The 22643-nt window shown below is 47.5% G+C and overlaps 1 protein-coding gene across 11 annotated transcripts in view; it reads left to right on the top strand.

Moving 5' to 3' along the window:
• Positions 1–22643, top strand: part of PRDM2 (PR/SET domain 2) — a 119362-nt gene that overhangs the window by 78369 nt on the left and 18350 nt on the right. For 10 of the 11 annotated variants that reach the window (XM_030763910.2, XM_089900875.1, XM_022598665.3 and 7 more), the window contains one exon: positions 1227–5595. In XM_030763910.2, coding sequence (XP_030619770.2) covers positions 1227–5595 — 4369 coding nt within the window. Of the gene's footprint in view, positions 1–1226; positions 5596–8572; positions 10499–22643 lie in introns of those variants that run through there. The other variant, XM_089900882.1, reaches the window with a different exon arrangement.

Genomic DNA, 22643 nt, shown 5'->3' with positions numbered 1-22643 from the left:
TGTTAGAACTTTCCGATAGCTCCCTGTTTTACTCAGAGTAAAGGCCAACAGCCTACAAGTCTCTGCATGAGCTGATCTCATCTCCTGCTCTCCTTTCTCCCCCCGTATGGACTGCCCCCCACTCGCCCTACGGCCTCTACGACTTCCTGGCCGTTCCTTGACCACATCTAACATGCTCTTGACTCAGAGCTTATGCACTTACTGTTTCCTCTGTCCAGAGGGCTTCCGTCCCACAGATATTCGCATGACTCATTTTCTTTAGGTCTCTGCTCGCCTGTCACCTTGCTAGCGAGTCCACCTGTGCACCGTTAACCTCAGGTTGGGCTGGGCTGGATTCCTTCTGGGCATAGAGACTCAGAAGTGACTTCAGATTTCTTTTTCCTTCTCTGAGGTACTCCTGAGTCCTCCATAATTTAATCAGCCTTGGAAGAAGTGAGCTCCGAAGTTCCTTTTACATGAAAAATGATGATCGCATGATTTTGGAAAATGTTCTAGCTCTCAATATATAGTTTTAGTCAGGAGGAGGGAGAGAGAATCATTGCATTCAAGACAGACCACTAAGAATCTAACCTGGTAATATGTTTAGCAATTTTCTGGTTTCCATTCGGAATCATGAAAAATTGGAATTCATGACCATAGTATCTTGAATTTCAGTATCAACTACTCCAACACAGTTTTTTTTTTGTGGTGCGCGGGCCTCTCACTGTTGTGGCCTCTCCCGTTGAGGAGCACAGGCTCCGGACGCGCAGGCTCAGCGGCCATGGCTCACGGGCCCAGCCGCTCTGCGGCATGTGGGATCTTCCCGGACCGGGGCACGAACCCGCGTCCCCTGCATCGGCAGGCGGACTCTCAACCACTGCGCCACCAGGGAAGCCCTCTGACACAGTTTTAAGCACTACAGTTTTCTGTAAACAAAAATGTTGTTTATATGTATGCGATGAAACACAAAAGAACCTAAGCTCCTTCAGGCATTTATTGTTCACATTGTATCCTCACTGCCCACGGAGCTGCCTGGTACAGAGCAGGTGCTCTGTAAACATTTGTTGAATGAGTGAAATGGAATTTTATGCAGTACAGCTTTATAACCGAGAAAGCAGAGCTGTGTGTGGTTACCCCCTCCCTTACACATTTAGGGGATAAGAGAAATAACGGGAATAATGGAAACTGATCACAAGTGGCTGGTGTGTGCCCTGACTTCCATGCTTCTGCCTCCCTGTGCTTTCCAGGCCCCAGAGACGAAGACGAGAAGCCTTCCGCGTCCGCCGCCGCCGAGCAGACGGCTGCCCTTCAGGAGGTGGTGAGTCAGGATGTGCCTCTGGAGCCCGCCCTCCCACCCCCTGCCCAGGACCCCCAGGTGGGACCGGCCGCAGAGCTGGACGCGGCACGTAGCGATGCGAACGACGCGGAGGAGGAAGAGGAGGAGGAGGGGGAGGAGGGGGAGCTGGACGAGGAGGAGGCGGCGGCAGCTGGCGTGCCAGGCGGGAGCACCGCGGGAGAGCTGGAGATGCGGTGTGACGAGAGCCCAGAGGATCTGTTAGAAGAGCCACGGACTGTTCCGATGGGCGCTCTTGAAGACTCTCCGGAGGTAGCACCTGCCGTCAGAATTCCCAAAGCTAAAGAAGAGGCCAATGGTGACGTGTTTGAAACGTTTCTGTTCCCGTGTCAGCACTGCGAGAGGAAGTTCACGACCAAACAGGGGCTGGAGCGGCACATGCACATCCACATATCCACGGTAAACCACGCCTTCAAGTGCAAGTACTGCGGGAAGGCGTTTGGCACGCAGATCAACAGGCGGCGGCACGAGCGGCGCCACGAGGCGGGGCTGAAGCGGAAGCCCAGCCTGACACTCCGGCCACTGGAGGCCCCAGCCGATGGCAAGGCGCCCGGGGACGGCGCTCCTCCGAAGGATGACGCGCAGCCTCCCAGTCTTGGGCAAGACTCTCTGACCTTGAATTCAGAGAAGGCTTCCCAAGACACAGTAAATTCTTCTGTAGTAGAGGAGAACGGAGAAGTTAAGGAGCTTCATCCGTGCCAATACTGTAAAAAGGTTTTTGGAACTCACACTAACATGAGGCGACATCAGCGCAGGGTCCACGAGCGTCACCTGATTCCTAAAGGTGTGCGGCGAAAAGGGGGTCTCCTCGAAGAGCAGCAGCCCCCGGCAGAGCAGGCCCCGCCCGCCCAGAGTGTCTACGTACCCAGCACAGAGCCAGAGGAGGAAGGGGAGGCAGACGACGTGTACATCATGGATATTTCCAGCAATATCTCGGAAAATTTAAATTACTACATTGACGGTAAAATTCAGACCAGCTGCAGCACCAGTAACTGTGATGTTATTGAGATGGAATCCAGTTCGGCAGACTTGTACGGTATCAACTGTCTGCTCACTCCGGTTACAGTGGAAATAACTCAAAATATAAAGACCACACAGGTCCCTATAACAGATGATCTTCCTAAAGAGCCTTCCAGCAGCACGAACAGTGAGTCCAAGAAACGGAGGACTGCCAGTCCTCCTGTGTTGCCCAGAATTAAAGCTGAGACCGAGTCCGATGCCGTAGCACCTTCGTGTTCCTTGAGCCTGCCTCTCAGCATATCAACCACAGAGGCCGTTCCGTTCCACAAAGAGAAAAATGTATATTTGTCATCGAAGCTCAAACAACTTCTTCAAACGCAGGATAAACTGACTCCTCCTGCAGGGATTTCAGCCACTGAAATACCTAAATTAGGTCCTGTCTGTGTGTCCACGCCTGCGTCGATGCTCCCTGTGACCTCGAGCAGGTTTAAGAGGCGGACCAGCTCTCCCCCCAGCTCTCCACAGCACAGTCCTGCCCTTCGAGACTTTGGGAAGCCGGGCGATGGGAAAGCCATGTGGACTGAGGCAGTTCTGAGTTCCAAAAAGCCCAAATTAGAAAGTCATAGCAACTCACCAGCATGGAGTTTGTCTGGGAGAGATGAGAGAGAAACCGGGAGCCCTCCAGGCTTTGATGAATATAAAGTATCTAAAGAGTGGGCAGCTAGTTCTACTTTTAGCAACGTATGCAACCAGCAGCCACTGGATTTATCCAGTGGTGTAAAACAGAAGGCTGAGGGTACAGGCAAGGCTCCGGTCCAGTGGGAATCTGTGTTAGATCTCAGTGTGCATAGAAAGCCTAGTAGTGACTCTGAAGGCAAGGAATTCAAAGAAAACCATTCGGTGCAGCCAGCCTGCAGCGCTGCAAAGAAAAAGAAGCCAACCACCTGCATGCTACAGAAGGTCCTTCTCAATGAATACAATGGCGCCGACTTACCTGTAGAAAATGCTCCAGATGTGACCAGGAGCCCCAGTCCTTGTAAACCCCTAGATCCTCAGCCGGACCCTGACCTTGGTCCCGACTCTAGCTTACCTGCCCCTCCTGGCGAGTCTCCTCCTTCGTCACCTGCCCTGCAGATATCTTCCCTTTCTTCCGGGCAGCTGCCGCCTCTCTTGACCCCAACCAATCCCTCTTCCCCCCAGCCCTGTCCTCCTGTGTTAACTGTTGCCACCCCACCCCCTCCGCTGCTTCCCACTGTACCTCTTGCAGCCCCCTCTTCCGGGGCATCCCCTCATCCGTGTCCCTCTCCACTCTCGAACGCCACCGCACAGTCCCCACTTCCAATTCTTTCCCCAACGGTGTCTCCCTCGCCATCTCCCATTCCTTCCGTGGAGCCCCTCACGTCTGCTGCCTCACCGGGGCCTCCGACGCTCTCTTCGTCTTCCTCATCTGCCTCGCCTTCGTTCTCTTCTTCGTCCTCCTCCTCTTCTCCTTCGCCGCCTCCTCTCTCAGCAGTATCGTCTGTGGTTTCCTCTGGGGATAATCTGGAAGCCTCTCTCCCCATGATATCTTTTAAACAGGAGGAATTAGAGAATGAAGGTCCGAAAGCGAGGGAAGAATCCCAATCTGCCACCGCGCGGGATATCGTTCAGGAGACATTCAACAAAAATTTTGTCTGCAACGTCTGTGAATCGCCTTTCCTTTCCATTAAAGATCTAACCAAACATTTATCCATTCACGCTGAGGAATGGCCCTTCAAATGTGAATTTTGTGTGCAGCTCTTTAAGGCTAAAACTGATTTGTCAGAACACCGCTTTTTGCTTCATGGAGTTGGGAATATCTTTGTGTGTTCGGTTTGTAAAAAAGAATTTGCGTTTTTGTGCAATCTGCAGCAGCACCAGCGAGATCTCCACCCCGATACGGTGTGCACACACCATGAGTTTGAAAGTGGCACCCTGAGGCCCCAGAACTTCACGGATCCCAGCAAGGCCCACGTAGAGCATATGCGGAGTTTGCCGGAAGATCCTTTAGAAACGTCTAAAGAAGAGGAGGAGCTGAACGATTCCTCAGAAGAGCTTTACACGACCATAAAGATAATGGCTTCTGGAATAAAGACGAAAGATCCAGATGTTCGCTTGGGTCTCAATCAGCATTACCCAAGCTTTAAACCACCTCCATTTCAGTACCATCACCGCAACCCCCTAGGCATTGGTGTGACGGCCACAAATTTCACTACACACAATATCCCACAGACCTTTACTACCGCCATTCGCTGCACCAAGTGTGGGAAAGGTGTGGACAACATGCCTGAGCTGCACAAACACATCCTGGCATGTGCTTCCGCTAGCGACAAGAAGAGGTATACCCCGAAGAAAAATCCAGTCCCGCTGAAACAGACTGTGCAGCCCAAAAACGGTGTGGTGGTTTTGGACAACTCTGGGAAGAATGCCTTCAGACGAATGGGACAGCCCAAAAGACTGAACTTTAGCGTTGAGCTCAGCAAAATGTCCTCCAATAAGCTCAAGTTAAATGCGTTGAAGAAAAAAAACCAGCTTGTCCAGAAAGCCATCCTTCAGAAAAACAAGTCTGCAAAGCAGAAAGCCGACCTAAAAAATGCTCCTGAGTCGTCCTCGCACATCTGCCCGTACTGCAACAGAGAGTTCACGTACATCGGGAGCCTGAACAAGCACGCCGCTTTCAGCTGTCCCAAGAAACCTCTTTCTCCTTCCAAAAAAAAAGCTTCCCATTCATCCAAGAGGGGAGGACACCCATCACCTGCAAGTAGTGACAGAAACAACGGCAGCAGCCACCGCAGACGGACAGCGGATGCAGAGATCAAAATGCAAAGCATGCAGGCGCCTTTGGGCAAGACCAGAGCTCGCAGCTCGGGCCCTGCACAGGTCCCACCGCCCTCCTCGTCCTTCAGGTCCAAGCAGAATGTTAAATTTGCAGCTTCGGTTAAGTCCAAAAAACCAAGCTCCTCCTTAAGGAACTTAAGCCCGATACGAATGGCCAAAATGACTCACAGCGAGAGCAAGAAGCCCAAGGCTGCAGCCAAGAATCATGCAGCTCAGCTCTCGGGCAAGACGTCTCGGAGCCTGCACGTGAGGGCACAGAAAAGCAGAGCTGTCTTACAGAGCAAATCGGCCTTGGCCAGTAAGAAACGGACAGACAGGTTCAATGTAAAATCTAGAGAACGAAGTGGGGGGCCAATCACCCGAAGCCTGCAGCTGACAGCTGCTGCCGACCCGAGTGAGAACAGGAGGGAGGACAGCAGCGGCAAGCAGGAGCTGAAGGACTTCAGGTAAGCGAGGCTCCAGGGCCGGAGGAATTCAGAGCTCCAGAGCGAGGGGGGAGGACAGTTGGAAGAAAACACTGTCCTTGCCCAATGGCTTCTCTTCCTTTTTCCTGCACGATTTTGACATAAGCATTTAAAGGAAGCAGCTGTTGCTTAAGGTGTAGGCCGGTGTGCAGGAGGGTCAGTGCTTTGGCTGTTGTAGCGATGGATACATACAGCTCTTATTTCAGGTGTAGGACTCACAAAGTGGTACAGTTTCTCTAATAGGGCCAGTTATGAATTGGATTTGAAGCCATGAAAAGCTCCCCAAAGCACCCTACTATGAAAAGGTGAAATTCTCTCAAACTTCCTTTATATCTTGGGTGGTATCCCAGTGTCACTGGTATTATTTTCTGATCATAGCTTACTTCTTATGTTAAGATGGATCATGGAGTTCATTAAAACCACATTACAATCTGGTGTAATATTTCTGTGACTTAAGTGCAGTTCTAGCAGCTGAGACTGCTTTTTACCATTCGTGCTTGCTTTTATTGTGTTTTAATTTTAAAAACTTGCCTCTTGGTTAAAATAAATCAAAACACAGCACTCTGTTCCTTTTAAAAATGCCATGTGTCCTCCCACTCGCTCCTGTTCTCAGGCACAGGGTGGTAAACAGCCAGATTCCCACGGGCGGGAGGAGGAGAGAGTGCCTGCCGAAGGGCCAGAGCATGGTTCTTTCAGGTGCGGGTGGGGACGAAGGGCAGGTCACCCCGCTTGTCAGTGCCTTTGTTTCCCCGGCGTGATGCCAGAGCCCGTCTTAGCTCAGCTCTGAGGTGGTCCCACTGTTTATCCTGTGTTCTTCCTATATTAAGAACCGTTCGTGGCGACCGGTGAAAACATAGGGCAGGAGTTAAGTTTGCTCCATTGACTTCTCAGACTTCCGGAGTTAGTTCAAACGTGAGCGGAGTGCACTCTTGGTATCCTGTGGTTTCCTGAATGATGCCTTACAGGTTCATCTCAGGTGAAAGCATTCATCAGCGGCTAGAATTTCTGCACAGTATTTTAAAATCGTGTCCTTTCAGAGTGAGCTGCAGGACTCTAGGCTCTTGGCTATAACTTGCAGTGTCTCAGAGTTCTTTGGTGTTTTAAGCAAATAGAATCAGAGTTAACTGGGAGGTGACTGCCGTTTGGAAAGGTCACAAGGGCTCAGAGATGCTGTTTATCACTGCGCATTCGATGAGGCAGAGTTCTCGGTGCTGGTGCGCCATGAGTCATGGCTGAAGATGGAGACGAGAATCATTAGCCAAGGGTTGATTGGAATGATTGACTGTAGGAATAAAGGATCAGATTTTTTTTAAAGCTACTTCATAAAAATACTAAATAACCAGTTACGGTAGACCTTACTGACATACGTGTATACAGCGTCTTGGAGCTTAGTTAGTCCTGGTGAAAGTAAACACCTGTTTATCAGCTGTCCAGACTTCCTGCCTGTAGCAGTTTCACTGTGTACCTCCTTGTACTCAGTCTGTGTTCGGGAAGTTCCACAACAACAGGACATTCTTGGACTGTCCTTTTCACGGTTAAACCACCCAGAACATGCCGTCATTTTCATGGACTGTACTAAAGAACGTTTCCCAGGTGGTTGATGCTTTAGAATGTATATGTGTACTCTCCTTTGTTTCCGATAGTATCTGAAAGAATCACTCATTTTGTACTGGATCCCATTTATACAGTTCAAGGGTAAAGTTGATAAGAAAAAATTAACGTACTATAAAGGAAAACTCTCTGAGTGAAGTTCATCCAGGGCTTTTGAAGAACCCTTAAGACTGCAAAGGACTGAAGTGCCTAATAAAATTGTGTCTCTATTCTTTGCTCCACTTAGTTTTAATTATTTTGCTTTGTTTGAAAGCTAACGTTGCTGGAATGAAATTTGGCCTAAAAGGAAACAAGGAACGAACAGTTCAGAAGACACGGGTATTATTCTGACTGTAGATGGTAGCAGCAGGCTTCCGTGACGATAAACTTGGGAAGTATTTTTGGGAATTACAGAATGAGCGTTCAGGGGGCATCATATTTTGATCATCTGGGCAGAAGAGTGGGCGACTCTTCAGAGCGTTCTTAGTACCTTGTAGTGAATTTGGTATAAAGCCGGGATCCTAGGCGCAGGCCTGGGGATGTGATGGTCCATCGGTGTCAGCCCAGGGCTCTTAGTGGAGGCTTCGTCCTTTTCCACGTTTGTTGTACTGCACTGGCAAGGAGTTGCTCTAACTAGTCTTCTTCCCTTTTCAGTATATTTCTATTTGTAAATTTTATTCAGGGGTGATTTCATAGCACAGGTTTGGAAATATCCACTTTCACTCTGGTTTTCAGTGATTTCGCTGTCCTTGCTCCATTGCACGTTCGAGGACTTACCCCGGGCCTGGCAGCGCACCCTTTCCCTGTGTGTTTGATCCTAACTGTGATTAAGGGCTAGTCCTTCGCACTCAGACGTTTTACATTCAAATGCCAGTTTAGGATTCCACAGATTTTCAAGTATACACTTGCAGTCAGCCGTGAGAACGACGTCAGTTTTCCATTCTACACCGAGAGCTCAGCAGAATTTGCCGTTTGGTCATTTCCTGTAGCACAAGCCATTGTGCCAATCCGGGTGTGAAAAAGGCGTGTGCTCCAAATCCTTTTCTGAGGACAAAGCCGCAGAGACATACCACCGACTAGATTCTCCTGTTACAACTCTTAATCCAGCGAACGCTGTGTCGGGCTCACCTTCCGCGGGTCGGGTTGGAGCCCACCTGTGGCTTGTCGGTGGGACTGCATTTAGAGCTGGTGGCTGAGGGCTCACTTCCACGGACTGTAAGACAGAAAGATAAGGAAAGAGGTACATTTTCTACTCCCTTCTTACCCATCTTTGCTCTTTGTAAATCCCAAGGCATTTTTACATTCTTCAGTGCTGCTTCTACAGCAGCTTTTCTTGTTCTTGTTGTTTAATACTGTGTTCCCATTGCAGCCAGTTAAGGACACGTAAATAAGTGATGGAGAAGCAGAACGAAATTCCAGACCAAGCTTTTCCATTTACCGTGAAATGGGCTAAAAAAACCAAAATGGTGCTGATTTCTCCCATACCGTCTCCGCCACATCACTCCAAGGAGACTGTCTGCGTCCCTCTCAGCATGTCTCGTTTGCGCGGGACACCCACGTTCCCACACACCTTCCGAGTCATCCTGTTGCTGTCTTAACATTCGTCCCATGGTCTTCCCACCTTTTCTTTACCGTGGTCAGTTCATATAAGGTTGTGTTATGTTGTCATTTATCTTCAGTTTTCTTATTTTCTAGGAACTTCCTGTAGAAAAGCCCCCCAAACAAAACAAACCTGAATTGACTAAATAAAGATAATGCATGCTGAACTTAGGATAAGCACTACGGCAAAGCATAGGAAATCTACCAAGCTTGCAAGACCAGTTGAAGCTGACTCAGAAACCCTAACACACAGCCGATTGCCAGTGCGCTTCTTGTTGCCCTGGTTAGAGTCAGGCGTCTGCTTCTTCGCTGGCGCCCAACACACGTGCTGGGCTCACAGGCGATTAAGATGCACAGAGGAGGGCGCTATAGGACAGGTTAGCTGACCTGGCCCCTCGTCACGGGACTGGTAACCCAGACCTGAGCGTGGCCCTGGCTTTTGGCACAGAGCAGAGAAAGGAATGAGTTGAACCTAATCTTGCAAAGCAAGTTCTCTGTTTTATCAGTAGTTTGTTGTAGATTTCAGGGATGACGGATTCTGATGCACTCGTTTTATAATGTTTTGGTCACACCAGCTCTTGATGCCTTTCCTTTAAATGAATTGTAGACAGAGGCATTTAGCTTCTTTCTTAGCCTGTTTCTTTTTGTTGTTGCTGTTGTTGTTGTTTTATCACAAGCCGATTGCCAGCATAATGGAGAGGAAACCAGATTGGATATGGACTCTTTTTTATGCCTCTTCCAGTGTCATGTTTATATATCCAAATGGACATTATCCTCTCAGATTATTATCTGGCACTAATTTATAACTGTTGTATTATCGGAGACGGTAGCAATATATCAGTGCCCAGGATACGTCACAGGCCTGTATAGATGTATGTCTACACCTAAGTGTAAATGAATTTACTTATCAGGTTTTACACATCAGTCTCTAATAGAGATTTAAACAACCCAATGAATTGGCCTGTTTCTGAGTATACAAGTGTCATTTCTCCATGCATTATTATATGCCTTCCCTCTAATTAATGACGGAGTTGGTGGAAAATGGCTAAGTTTTATTCGTGTTGTTTTTTTTGTTGTTGTTGTTGTTCTCAACTTTAAAAGTAATCTACCTCTTAAAATTTGTAGTTTAATACTTGTTTGGTGAATTTGTGCCACTTTAACCCTTTCACTATCATTCCCATTTTGTTACATTTCTGTTATGGGGACTTTATGTTGAAATATTGTATAAAGCATTTGTAGCAGTTTAAAAATAAAATATTTAAAATTATTTAAATTGTTTTGGACGCTTCAATTGTATTATATGTGATTTACATTTTACATTTTGTTTGAGTTGTTAATCTGGAGAGTGTTCTTGTATTGAAGTTTGCTGTTAGTAATTTTATTGTTTCTTGTTGGAGAGTGATATAAAAGACTATTCTAATGAAAACATTAAAATTTACAAATTGACATACAAAAGGGGTTGTCCGTTGATTTTAACCAACGTAGCCTTGAGAGAGAGAGAGAGAGGTTAATTATAGACAGACAAGTTAAGAGTGGTGTTTGCTATTTTTCCCCTTCCAGCATGAAATAAATCATTTGAGCTTGTCAGATGTACAGAAAGTTTTCTTATGCTGTTGCTAGCAAGCACTTACTGACGGGGGAATTCAAATGATGCATTTTATATCATTGTAACCAATAAAAAACTTTCTAAAAGCTGTGGAAGGACTGTATTTTGTACATCATTGGGAGCAGTTAAGGGGGAAAATGAAGGTGCATGTGGGAGGGGTGCTCACAGGCTGCATCTCTGAAGTGCAGTTGTCGAGCCCCACGGCCGACCTCTTCCCACTTGTTTCTGTTTGGCATTGACTGAATATTTGTGAATTCACATCGTTTCCATACCACCTAGAGAGTAGACGTGCAGTTGGACGGTGGTGCTAAGAAGTGCGTGGAGAACTTACTTTGGTAAGAGTGAAATAATTTCCTGTATGGGGTGTCAGTTTCCTCTGTGCTTGCGACCAGTTCGCTCTAGTCTGGAGGTTTTTATATTTATGGCTCCCCCGAAGAATGAAACAAAGAAGTTGTAACATTTGTATTAGGTTGATATGGAATTGCTGTTTGTTTGTTTGTGTTTTTAAAGATTAAAAATGGCTGAAACAAGCAGTTTATTCATAAAGTCCTACGTGGGACCACTTGTCTTCATTTTTTTTCTCCGCCTGTGTCCTTCCTGCTCGGAACGGTGGTGAAGCTGAAGGTGCGGTCAGCCTCCCTCAGCGAGATGTGTTCATACTTGTGGCTTATGGATTCCTACCTTAGGAAACCCCAGAAGGGTTGTGGGCAGGTGTATGGGAGGAAGAGGCAGAGGTACGGAGCGGCTCTCAGCGTTAGCTGTGTAAATGTTCTAGAAACTGAGCGCTGGGCACGCACAGCACCCGGGGAGGAGCCGGACGCTGTGAGCTGGAAAGGGCGCTGCTCTGGGAACCAGGGACACCTGTCCCTCCAGGGCTCTAACAAGCTCCTCCTCCGTCCCTGCCTCGCTGGCTTAGCCTCAGGCAGGTATTTTGCCTCAAGGTTGTTAGTTCCTGGTCTGCCCAAAGTGGGGAGTGGACAAGGTGGTCCCGAGTTTTCCTTCTAGCCGGAAGCCTTCTTCCCAGGCTGCGGACGCTGACATTTCCTCGGGTCTGAAAGAGCAGGGTGAGGTCTGTTGTGTCACCCCCGTTCTTACAGCAGGGCCTGGATGTGGCAGCACCCACATACTCAGTTGAGGAGTCCCCAAGCAGGTGGTCAGCTCCCTCTCCACAGGAAGGAGCTGCCCCAGTTTGGTTGCTTTACTCTTCACGGAGTTAAACATTTTGAAAAATTTAGAAAGCTCATAACTAAAGCCTTGTGTCCCTGCAGCTAATACTTTGAAAGATCTGTCAGTGTCTCTAGGCTGGCTGTTTTAATTTGGATGTTACAGGTACTTTCTAGCAAAATGTTTTACAAAATCACATTAATTTATCGAGCACCTACTGAGGTAATTAGGTTACATCAGTGGACCAGAATCCCAGCCTTTGTGAAGCTTATATTTGCGTGGTGCCTTTTTTTTTTTTTTTTAAAACACTTCACATCCAAAACCTCCCTCACTTTGTCACAGTTCTTCCAAGTCTGGGTGGTCAAGAAGATGCTTCTACCTTAATATTTGAGGGCAGATATCTAGATAACTGCTGACTTTTAATACTTACGTTAAAGCGACTCTTCTAAAATTATATCTCAATGCATTCGATATTTGATTTCTGTCGATTTTGATTTGATATCAGGCCTCACTTTGAATCGATTGGCTCATATCCTTTAAGTACAGGGGGGTGAGGAAAAGGGTAACTCGGATATAAAGGCCACGTATAAAGTAGTCCAAAAACCAGGCCGATGGTTAAGGAAAACGGTTTGCCATTTCTGTCATTTTTTTGGACACCTGAAGTATCCCCACGCCCACCCCAGGTAATTTCATTGCACACTGAAGAACTTCAGAATTTATGTGGGATAAATCATAACGAATGTGTGTAGCTCTTAATTGCTGAAGTACTTGAGTGTTCTCATTTGAGCCTCAAGTGCCTCGACATTTACAGTCGCCCTGCTGTAGGGTTAAAAGAAAGAAGAAGATCCAGATTCGTGAGGTCCAAATTACCACTGAAATTCTTTACGGACTAAAATATCAAAAAAAAAAAAAAAAAGTTGAGAGGAACAAAACTTGAGGTTCGAGTGGGTGTGATGTAGGGAAAATGTGGAGCTGCTCATTGGCCGATCCCTCCCGTCAGATGCCTGGAGTCCTGTTTGGTACCGCCCAAGGGCCCACCTGGACCCCCCTGCTCCACCCGGCCCAGGCCGCACCGGGCCCTTCGGTTCTCCCACTGCCCTCCCTCGTGCTGCTTTCTCTCCAAGAGGTGTTGAAAAGATCTGTTAAGCTCTGGGGGGAACCTGACATAGCCTTCGGGTGCTCTCTGTGTGCGAGGTACTGTGCAAAGCGTTTTTCAAACTTGATGACAACCCCCTGAGGCTGGTATCATTTACAGATGGGGAAACAGACCCGGGGGGAAACGAGTTTTGTTCAGAGGTCACACAGTTCTCGAGTGGAAGGCTGGGATTTGAACTGCCTCCAAGCTGTACCATCCTATTGATCATTTTTGTAGTTTCTTTTTTGAAAGCTTCATTTCCTCTCGATGTAGGATACAGGCCTTGATATCTTCTCTAATGAGGGCTTTCCCGGCATTCTCTGTAAGGCTTCTTCCTGATGCAGCAGGACTGTTGATTAGTATGGAGCTGCCTGCGAACGTTCACGTCTAGTTCACTCTTCTAACTGTGGGACATGCTTCTGCCTCCATCATAGACCTTTCCGGTTCAACTGGCTTTGTAGACCAGTCTGATTAGTCAACAAAACGCTGTTTAATAGAAATCAAGCGCATGATAATAATATGCTTTGATTCTGGAAGTGTTGGTCGCCAGGAGTATCCTCAGATGTGACTTAAGAACCTTGACCTGTTGGGCCAAAACCAAAGTCTGTCGGGGCTTGCCCTGCCACCTTGGCACATAGTCCATTGCGTGCAGAATGGAAGGTTAGGTTTCTGCCAAAAGTGAAGTTACTTGTAAAGTATAGGATTAGAGCCTGGAGGGTGCGTGTAGGTTTTATTTACTTTCTGGATGAAGAATAAGAATGGGAAAAACCATCGCGATGCCGCGTTAAATTATTAGCCGTTGCAAAAGTTACATTCAGTCATGAGCCATTAAAAGGGGCTTGGATACACTTATTAGAGTAAACTTGCCGAACCATTGGGGTGATAGGATTTGTATGAGCTTCTGTTTTCTGCCTCACTTGGACCAGCTGGATTCCTTTTCCACTTTTATAGAAAGCGAGCTGAAATTCAGGTGGGTGGTTCAGAGAAAATAAGCCTTTAATGGAAGAAGTTTGTGCCTAAGTGTGCCTTCCCGTGTCCAGCTTATAATCCACAGCAGGAAGCCAGACAACGGACGGTTTTGAAGATTCCTTGGTAGGCGCGCCCCGAGTTACTCAGTGGGGTGTTAACTTCAGTCATGACAGAAAGCTACAGGCAGATCTTAAAGTATCGGTTTATGTCCTGAATCAGAACGTACTTAAGCTGAGAACATTTCCATGTCAGTGTTTAGATAGGAGCCCACTGCATAATGCGGAGTTCTGCTTGGATGACTGCTGAGTCTGACCATGAAATCTAGATATAAATTTTAAGTAGAAAACATTTTTTAAAAGACCTACAATTTGTTTCACAGGTAAGTTAATAATAGAAGGGGATTTAGGCCTTAGGATACAATTGTGGCAGTTTTAATTTTTTAAGTTAAAGTAGAATTTCAGTTTAAAATTGCATTTGTTTTAGTATTTAATACTTGCCAAAAACACAACATTTTAATACTCTCTATTGGAATGAAGTTATTTAAAACTCATATGGATTTAATTTTCCTTGCAGTAACATTCTCTTTTCACTTGCTTTTTATAATCACATCCAATCCTTGCCAGCCCAGCTCGAGTTGAGGCACATTTTCAGATGGCTTCTATTTCCAAGCTATTATTGGACCTGTGAATTCAGGGACATTCTCCTGTAGTGATTCAGTCGGTCAGCCATTCAGAAAACATCTTTAATGATCAGTCTGGATCATGAAGGTGTTGGTCTGTAGATCTGATGGACTCTGTCCTGTGTACGAGGGTGTTCAGAGGACCTTGGGGTGTAGCTGGCCACCACGGAGGAGCTGAGGGTGCTCCTGGCTGTTCCTACCCTTCGGGCACTAACTCCTCGGAAGCTCTCCCACCACTTGAGGGAGAGCAGTTGTCCCCATGTACAGACAAATTGACCGAGCCTGAGAGAGGCCACGGCACCTGCATTATGTCCCACAGCTGTAAATGGGGACCCCAAACCCGGCCATCTGACTCCAGAGCCATGCTCTTTGCTGCCATGTGAAACAACCTAATTCACCGTGCCCTTGGGTTTGACGTAGTTACCGTGTCCCCCAAGTGATCAGTGCTGATGTCATCACCCACAACGGGGTTCTGCTGTAGAGAGGTTGGGTAGCATACTGGGAATAAACACTGGCCTTGAACCTCCTAGCCACCTGAGTTCTAATTCCCTGGGTTCCGAACGTTTGTCACTGAGGGGTGGGGCACGCTGCTGGCTGAGCCCCAGGCTTCTGGTTATGTGAGCGGTCGGGCTAGAGGAGGGCACGTGTATTCCCAGTGAGGACTCAGGAGATGATGACTGTGGTGGCGGTGTGGTGACGATCAGTGACCACTGTCTAGTGACCGGGGCTCGAGTCTCACAGTGATAGCGCTGGGGAGGACCCGCTGAGGAAACCGACAGGGTGTGGTAACCGTCCCCGGTGGAAAGAGCCAGAGCATGGACGGTGGTGATCGCTGAGGAACTTCTGGAAGAGGCTGCAGAAGAAGAAACTGCTCATGTGTTCAGAGGCCCAGAAGGAAGAAAAAGATTCCTTCATGGAAAATGACAAACCTCGGTTTATGTTAGTTTCAGAGCATGGTGGTTACTGTCTTTGGGGAGAATAGAGCTTTTTTCAGAATTTTAGAAACACTCCCAAAGGCTTCCAGGGTGGTCTTAGCCCTCCGTCTGGGCCCAGGCAAAGTGAATGAGCCTGGGGCACCTGAGGGTGCCTGGCCTCCTGGGAACCCCTCAGGGTTTTGCTGTGACTTCATTTCAGGCATTGGGATGTAGGTAAGGGCACTGATTGGCCCTACACCTGGAGCCGCTGATTACCTGTCTATCCCGACCATCCGATCGGAAGGACTGCCCTTGTTCGTCCCTCTGCATCTCCTCACTCTGCTCTCCTGTTCTTGGAGGGACTTCACTCATCCGTACGTTCTGTTCTCGACTTGTTAGGGAGGTTTATTAGATGTCCCCCCTCCTAGAATGAAAGTTCTCCCCGGGCGGGAACTTTTGTTTTGTTCACTGCTGCATTTCCAGCATCTCCCACAGTGCCTGCCATGTGGTAGCCGCTCAGTAAATAACTTGCTGAATAAAATATTTGAATCCTGGCTCTACCACTTACTAGCTTTGTAATGTTGGGCAAGTTACTTAACCTTTCTGAGCCACGGCTTTCCTTTCTGTGAATGGCAATAACAGTCTATCTGACCGGGAAGGACGGTCGTGAAGACTGCAGATATGCCTGCCCTAGGATGTGCTGCTGTTACTATTGAGAGGCGTCCTCCTGAGCCTCGGTGAATCTGATTGACAGTTACGTCTGCTGCTCAGAGCTGACTTTTGCCACGTATGAGATTTCGTGGTCGCACAGATGACAGTGGCCGGAACCTTCCTTCATCGTCTCTTGCCTCCGCCCAGAGAGGAGGAGCTCAAGCATCCCCAAGTCCTGGTTCTGCTGCCAGTGACCCCAGGGCCCTTTGCTGTGTTTCAGCCAGGCCTGTGCTGTTCATATGCCGACCATAGTGCTCCCTTTCTCCCATCAGATGAGAATGAGCCATAGAACAGGAGATCATTTTTCAAATCACAACAAGAAAAAGAGATGATTATTATTCTGCCATCTTTCCATATAACTTTATTTCCCGTGGTTTTGAATTTCAGAGTCAAGATATAAATTTTTAAAGCTAGGTTCAGAAGAAGACACTTCCTTAGCTCTATGAAACCATGACCACTTAAACAAGGGACCCCGGTTCATTGAAATAATCGTATAAGAATGGTCACTGATGTTTTAAAGCGCTTACTAGCCACAGTTTTCAGGGCTTTACACATACTGCCCCATTTAATCATTGCAGCAGCCCTATGAAATAAAATACTTTTATGTTCTCCCATTTTACGTATGGGGAAAGTGCAGCACAGAGATTAAGGAATTGGCTTGAGGTCATAGCTAGGAAAAGGGGAGCCCGGAAATGAGTCCAGCAGTCTGGCTCCATTTCTGAATTGGGAGTCTCTCCTGCCCCTCACCCACAGATCTGGGAGTGAGTTCATGCCTGGTTCACCACCTTTAAGAAGCGGGGAGACGTGGCCTGTTAGTACGTAGTTGCCCGGGGAAGCACCAGCTAATCCGAAGGAATCGAAACATGCTGGAGGTGAACACAGGTCTTGGTCCTTCCTGGTCGAGTCCAATTTGTAAGTTCTTGGGAGACCACAGGGAATGGTTTCAGCCAGGCCGGTGTGCTCACGTACCAGCTTTGTTAGGAAGGGAGCAGATCCAGGTACTGACTCATCCAGAGCATTAAACCTTGTTCCCTGGTGTTGAACTTTTTTGTTTTTTTGTTTTTGTTTTTTCTGTTTTCATAGCAGTCTTTCCAAGCCATGGTTGGCAAGTCGGTTTCCATTTGTGCAAGGGGAGCAGCTGCCTGGGGGTGCTGTGAGCTGGATTCCCAGGCGGGGTCCCCTTCAGGAATACAGGGCGGGCCGAGTGCCCGGGGTCCGCCTTGGACGCAGGAAGGGCAATGGCTCTGTTGCACAGGCGTTTGCTGTCTGAGGTCTAACGTATCTGCTACTTCCCTTGCTTTTAAAAAGTACACGGGACATAATTTCACCTTTCCTGGAAGGCTCAAGGCGACCGTCGGTTCATACTTTGTTGTGGCGAAGCGACACCCTCGGAGTTCAGGCATACAGGATCCAGAAGCTTGAGATGTGGCTTAAGTATTTTTGGAGAAGGATGTACTTCTCACCGTCTCCTTTTTCATCTATTATTTATGGACACTGTCTGTACTCCCTGGCAGCCTTCTGATAGGCTTCTGATAATCGTCTGTGAGCTAGGAAGCCAGGGAAGGGTCCTATTGATGGGATACATAAGTAAAGAAGCGCTAGGGCCTGAGAACACCCAGGGACCTCCCTTGTAAGCAAAGTGCACTGCAGAGAGGGGCGAGTTCAGTGTAACACACATGTATAGACTGCTCGCTTGCTTTTAAGCTCCCAAAGCAAATGTTCTACGTGTGGAGAGAATAAGAGGAAAGTTTGGGTGAAGATGCACACAGTTACTTCCTCAGCCAAGGTTTGTCGCCCGGGGAAGCACCTTAATTCTGAAATAGAATACTCTGCTTCGCTTTCCCAGATACCTCTGTCCTGTAATCTGTATTTGGGATGAATATTTTATTTGGTGCTAAGTGCTCAAACGTGGTTAAATCTGTAAGGATATGCCTGGAGGTTTGTTCCATCCCAGTACTTGCCTCCCAGGCTGCTGGACCTGCTCGTGGATTGGATTTTCCCCTTTCATTCACAGTATTCCTCCAGAACTTTTTTTAGAATTTCTCTTACAGCCAACGCATAGCTTATAGGTGTTTTATCCTCGTATCTTCTTCATTCACGTTTAGGCTCCTTTGAATGAATTTTACGAGTGAGTCTGGTGAGAAGAAGTCTGTGTTAACTTCGCCTTCTCGCAGGAGCCGCTTTTGATGCACCTAAATAAATTGGTGTCAGATACTATAATTGACATGTAGACGCCGATACGTTTTTATGTCCTTAAAACTAAAAAAATTACAGATACAGCCCATTGGTGCCGGCCAGCAGCAGGTGTTGTAGTAAGGTGATGTCCTGAATCACGTTGGGCAGGTGCTTAGAGGGGAGAGTAGTTTGCTGGTCCAGTAGGTATTGTTAATTTCAGGCCGAGGAAGTACATTTCCTGTCTGTGTTCCCAGGTGTGTGAAGGGACCCTAGTTTGGATTATCTCCCCAGGATGTTAGTGGACCGCCTGCATCAAAAAACCACCTGGGAGCCGCCTTAAGAATTTCAGACCTACTAAACCATCACCTCTGGGAGTGGGTCTTTGAAATCTTCATTTTTATTAGCTTCTCCAATGAGTCTTACCCAGACTTCAGAGTTCCCTTACGGTTCTTATAAAGGGGGAAAAAAAAATGACATGGTGTCACCACATACCATCATTTTTATTTGCTTCCGGTCTTCATTTTAAATTATTCTCCTTTGTTTATTAACAGTCTCTTTCATATACTCATAACATTTTTTCAGTTCTCAGCACACTTCGCTTGTATATGACCATGCTGTGACAGATGAGCCAGGGTCGCTCAAGAGTTAGGGTCACTTCTGAGTGTCAGAGCCAAGGTGGACTTGAGGGTTCCCTGCCTTCCATTGTTGCTCTTTGTGTATCTTTTTGAGGGGAATATATGACCTTAGGTCATTCACTAGGACAAGCCTGGTTATCGCACAGTGCCCTGTTGGTGTGTGTTCACTCTACCCCAGCACCTAGCACACAGTAGGTACTTTGTATCTGTGGAATAAAAAGAAAGGAAGAAACCTCCGGGAATAATGGAGCCAAAGCCACCACTCCACTTCAGTGACCTCTCATCTGATCCCACCTTACGACTTTAGGGCTTAAAATGTGTATTTGGGGAGCAATTAACTGTTAGCAGCTGAATAGAGAGCATCACTTGGATAAGTAAATGATCAATTAAGATCAGGTTGAAAGGAAAGACTGGGTTATTTGGTGGATAGTTAATTACAATTGGTCTTAAAGGGTTGCTGCCTGGGGGCACGGTCCTCAAGGTTAAGAATGTGTAGTGAAAGCCCGTCAAAGGGAATTGTGCGCTACAGCTCGTTAACCAAAGGTATTGGTGAAATTATATCCCCGCACCTCCCGCCCCCTGCCCCGGTCTACACCGGTGCACACACAGCCTGTCTGCGATTATAACCGAGCATCCTGAACTTCGTGAGGTAGGACAATCCAGATACTCCTTCACATTTTTAAATCCTTTCCCCCAGTTTTTGGCTCTGAAAATAGGGGTCATCCTCCCTCTGTCTCCAGCTTTACTTCCTGACATCTACTAAGGAGTCCTCTCCCGTAGAGCCTCTCAAATACATGGCCGTGGATGGCTTCCCTTCCGTGTTTTTTTTATTTTTGCTCAAAATGAGGAACGCCTCCCTCTTAGAGCCTAAACGCTGATTGATTGCACGATGCCACACGCACTTGACTGGGCTGTGCCGAACAAGGCTGTTGCCCAAACTGGACTCATGGCGCATCTCACTCACCTGGGCGGTTTCTCCGTCGCGCCCATGAGTCAGAGCTGCTGCGTAATGGGATCCAGCCGACGGGGTCAAAGGGCTGCATGCAAGCATTTGTTGAAGGAAACACAGAGGTCTCCCATTTACACAGTCACCCAACCATCAAGTCCGCGTGTTCACCATGGCCTAAGGAATAATTGGCGTGAGAGCATTTTGCAGAGGACAGGGCCTGGGAGGGTGGGGTGGTACCAGAAATCTTCCTGAACTGTTGTTAGAATACCAACTGTGGATAAAATGAAATACAGTCGAGGCTCAGTTGATTTTCGTTTAACCAACCTGCCATGTTCATGGATGCCCCTCACTCCCCCAGCGACACAGGGAATACCCGTGCCCTTCGGTGCCCTGTAGTAAAGTTAAATGCAGCCAAAAGTCAGTTGTATTTGTTCCCAAACCTGTTTATGACACTGTTTTAATAACGTGGAATAATAATGTTAACGTAACCATGTTTATAATAAACATAATAACAAATATGCCAGTATTTATGATTGTACGTGTATGTATTCATTAAATATCCAAACTGATGAAATGTGAACAGAGTTGTTTACGAAAAACAAGTTGAATGCGTAGAAAGGCTCATGGGAATTTGCTTAAAAACTGCTGTCCAGTTAGGTGGGGGTGAGAAGCAATGAAAAATTCACATAAAGACGTAGAAGCATTTTGCATTTACATCGCTCTTAAAAATTTCTTAAGTTCTTGCCCCACTTGAAACAATGAGTGGAAAACAATAACTAGATGATGCATTCTGGGTGTGATTCAGTCCAGAAAGACTGTAGACCTTGACCCTTCCTTCCTTCGTTTATTCATCCGTACACTCAACGTGGGACCAGCGCCTGCCGTCACGCGCCAGGCACTGTTCCGGGAGGATGTAGCAAGTGAGCAAAACCGACACGATTCCCCACCCTCATGGAACTCACCTCCTAGTGGGGGGAGACTGACAATGAACAAGCAAGTAACTATATAGAATGTCAGATGGTGAATGCTGTGGAGAGAAGTAAAACAGGGAAGGGGGAGTAGAGACTACGAACGTGAAAATGGGGGCTACCATGTAAATGTAGCCTGACTGTAAAGGGACTATATATAGAGAGAGAGAGAGAAATGGGGGTGGTGGGGGAGGGAGAGGGGAAGCAACCCTGTGGACACAGGGGATGAAAGCACTTAGAGGGAATGGCAAGTGCAAAGGTCCTGAGGTCGACACATCTGTGGTGTGCTCAGGGGAGCCAGGCCGGGGAGAGAACTAGGAGATGAGGTCAGGGAGGTAACGAGGGGCCAGTTTATATTGGCACTTGAAGCCCTTGGGAAGACTTGGCTTCTATCCTGAGTGAGTGCGATTCATTGCAGGGTTTTGAGGGGCGGAGTAATATGGTATGACTTGCCTTTTAAAAGAATCACTCTGGCTGATGTGTTAAGAATAGGCTGAACGGGCCCAAGAATAGAAATACAGACTAGGAGGTGAACACAGTAAACCAGGTGAGAAATGATGGTAGTTGGACTGGAGTGTAGCAGTGGGGCTGGTGAGTAGCAGTGGAATTCTGGATGTGTTTTGAGGGTAGAGCCACAAGATTTGCTGAGGATTGGATGAAAGAGAGAAATCAAGGATGATGACGTGTTTCTGCCTCCTCACCCAGATGGATGGAGTTGCCATTCAGTGATGAGGTGATGGAACCAGTTTGTGGGGTACGTGTGTGCTGGAAATTCAGTTTGGGGGCATGTTAAGCTTGAGCTGCCATTAGACACTCATGGGGAGGGTAGTTGAATACACAGGTTTGAGTTTCAGAGGAAGGGACCCAGGGGGAAATGTAAATTTGGGAGCCCTCATGATACTGAAAACCATGAGGTTGGCCTCCCCAAGGGAGTGAGCACAGCTAAAGAGAAGCAGCCCAAGAATTGAGGCTGGGGGAGCTCTAGTGTGAGAGGCTGGAGAGATTTGGAAGAGCCTTGGCAGTGTCCTGGGCTGAGGTGTGAATGGCACAGCTGTGACATCGGATGGAGGAGACCTTCGTGGGCTGAAGGCTCCTCCCCTGGACTTCAGTAGGCACTCTGTGCTTTGCAGTTCTAAGTAGCTTTTCCTCTTCACCATTTTGGGGTCTGCAGCGCTGCTGGAAATGGCCCCCTTGACTTATCCAGGTAGACACACCACAATCATCCCCGACTTTGCTTCCACTCCTCCAGGTGGTGGGCTGTTTCCCCCTGAAAAACCATCTGCAGCAAGCCAAGGAGACCCCATGAAAACGCAAGGCTGGTCCTCAGCTGTTCACAAACTCTCAGACCAGCTTCCTGTGACAAGTAAGAGACCCCGTGTGACCAGATCTGTTGTTCACGGTTCAGATAAAGGCCTGAGGCAGAGACTCGATGAACTCTTACCCCAGTCCTGTTCCCATTTGCAAACTCCCCAAATCCCCTTTGCGTATAACTTGCCTTGAGACTCAGGCACAGCAAAGAGGGCGGGAGAGATTTGGGGGTGAGGGTAGGTGGTAACAATGCCTTCTCCATCCCCGAGGAGTGGCCTTCAGAGACAGAAATGACCCCTTCTAGAAATCCTGTCTCTTTTCTTTCTGGGGGTAAAGTAAGTTACACGTTCTGTGCTTTCTTTTCCTTCCCGTCCCTCCCACCCCCAAATAAGTAAAGCAAAGGACAACATGGTAAAGTGAAGCCAATCCCAAAATGTGTTCCATATGTTCCACAGAACACGAACACACACACACACACACACACACACACACACACACTGTTTACACAGTGCTTCTGCGGTCAAGTCCCTTGTTCTGAGCTCTGGTAGCCTGTTTTTCTTCCTTCCTGCTAATCACACTTTGTAATTTTGTATTTATTTATGTATTATGCAGGTAACTACCTTCCCGT

This window comes from Delphinapterus leucas, chromosome 1 (genome assembly GCF_059928025.1).
Source record: "Delphinapterus leucas isolate spDelLeu-1000000601 "Yukka" chromosome 1, BTC_Dleu_Yukka2, whole genome shotgun sequence".
Lineage (NCBI taxonomy): Eukaryota > Metazoa > Chordata > Mammalia > Artiodactyla > Monodontidae > Delphinapterus > Delphinapterus leucas.
This window is presented reverse-complemented; position numbering and strand designations above follow the sequence as displayed.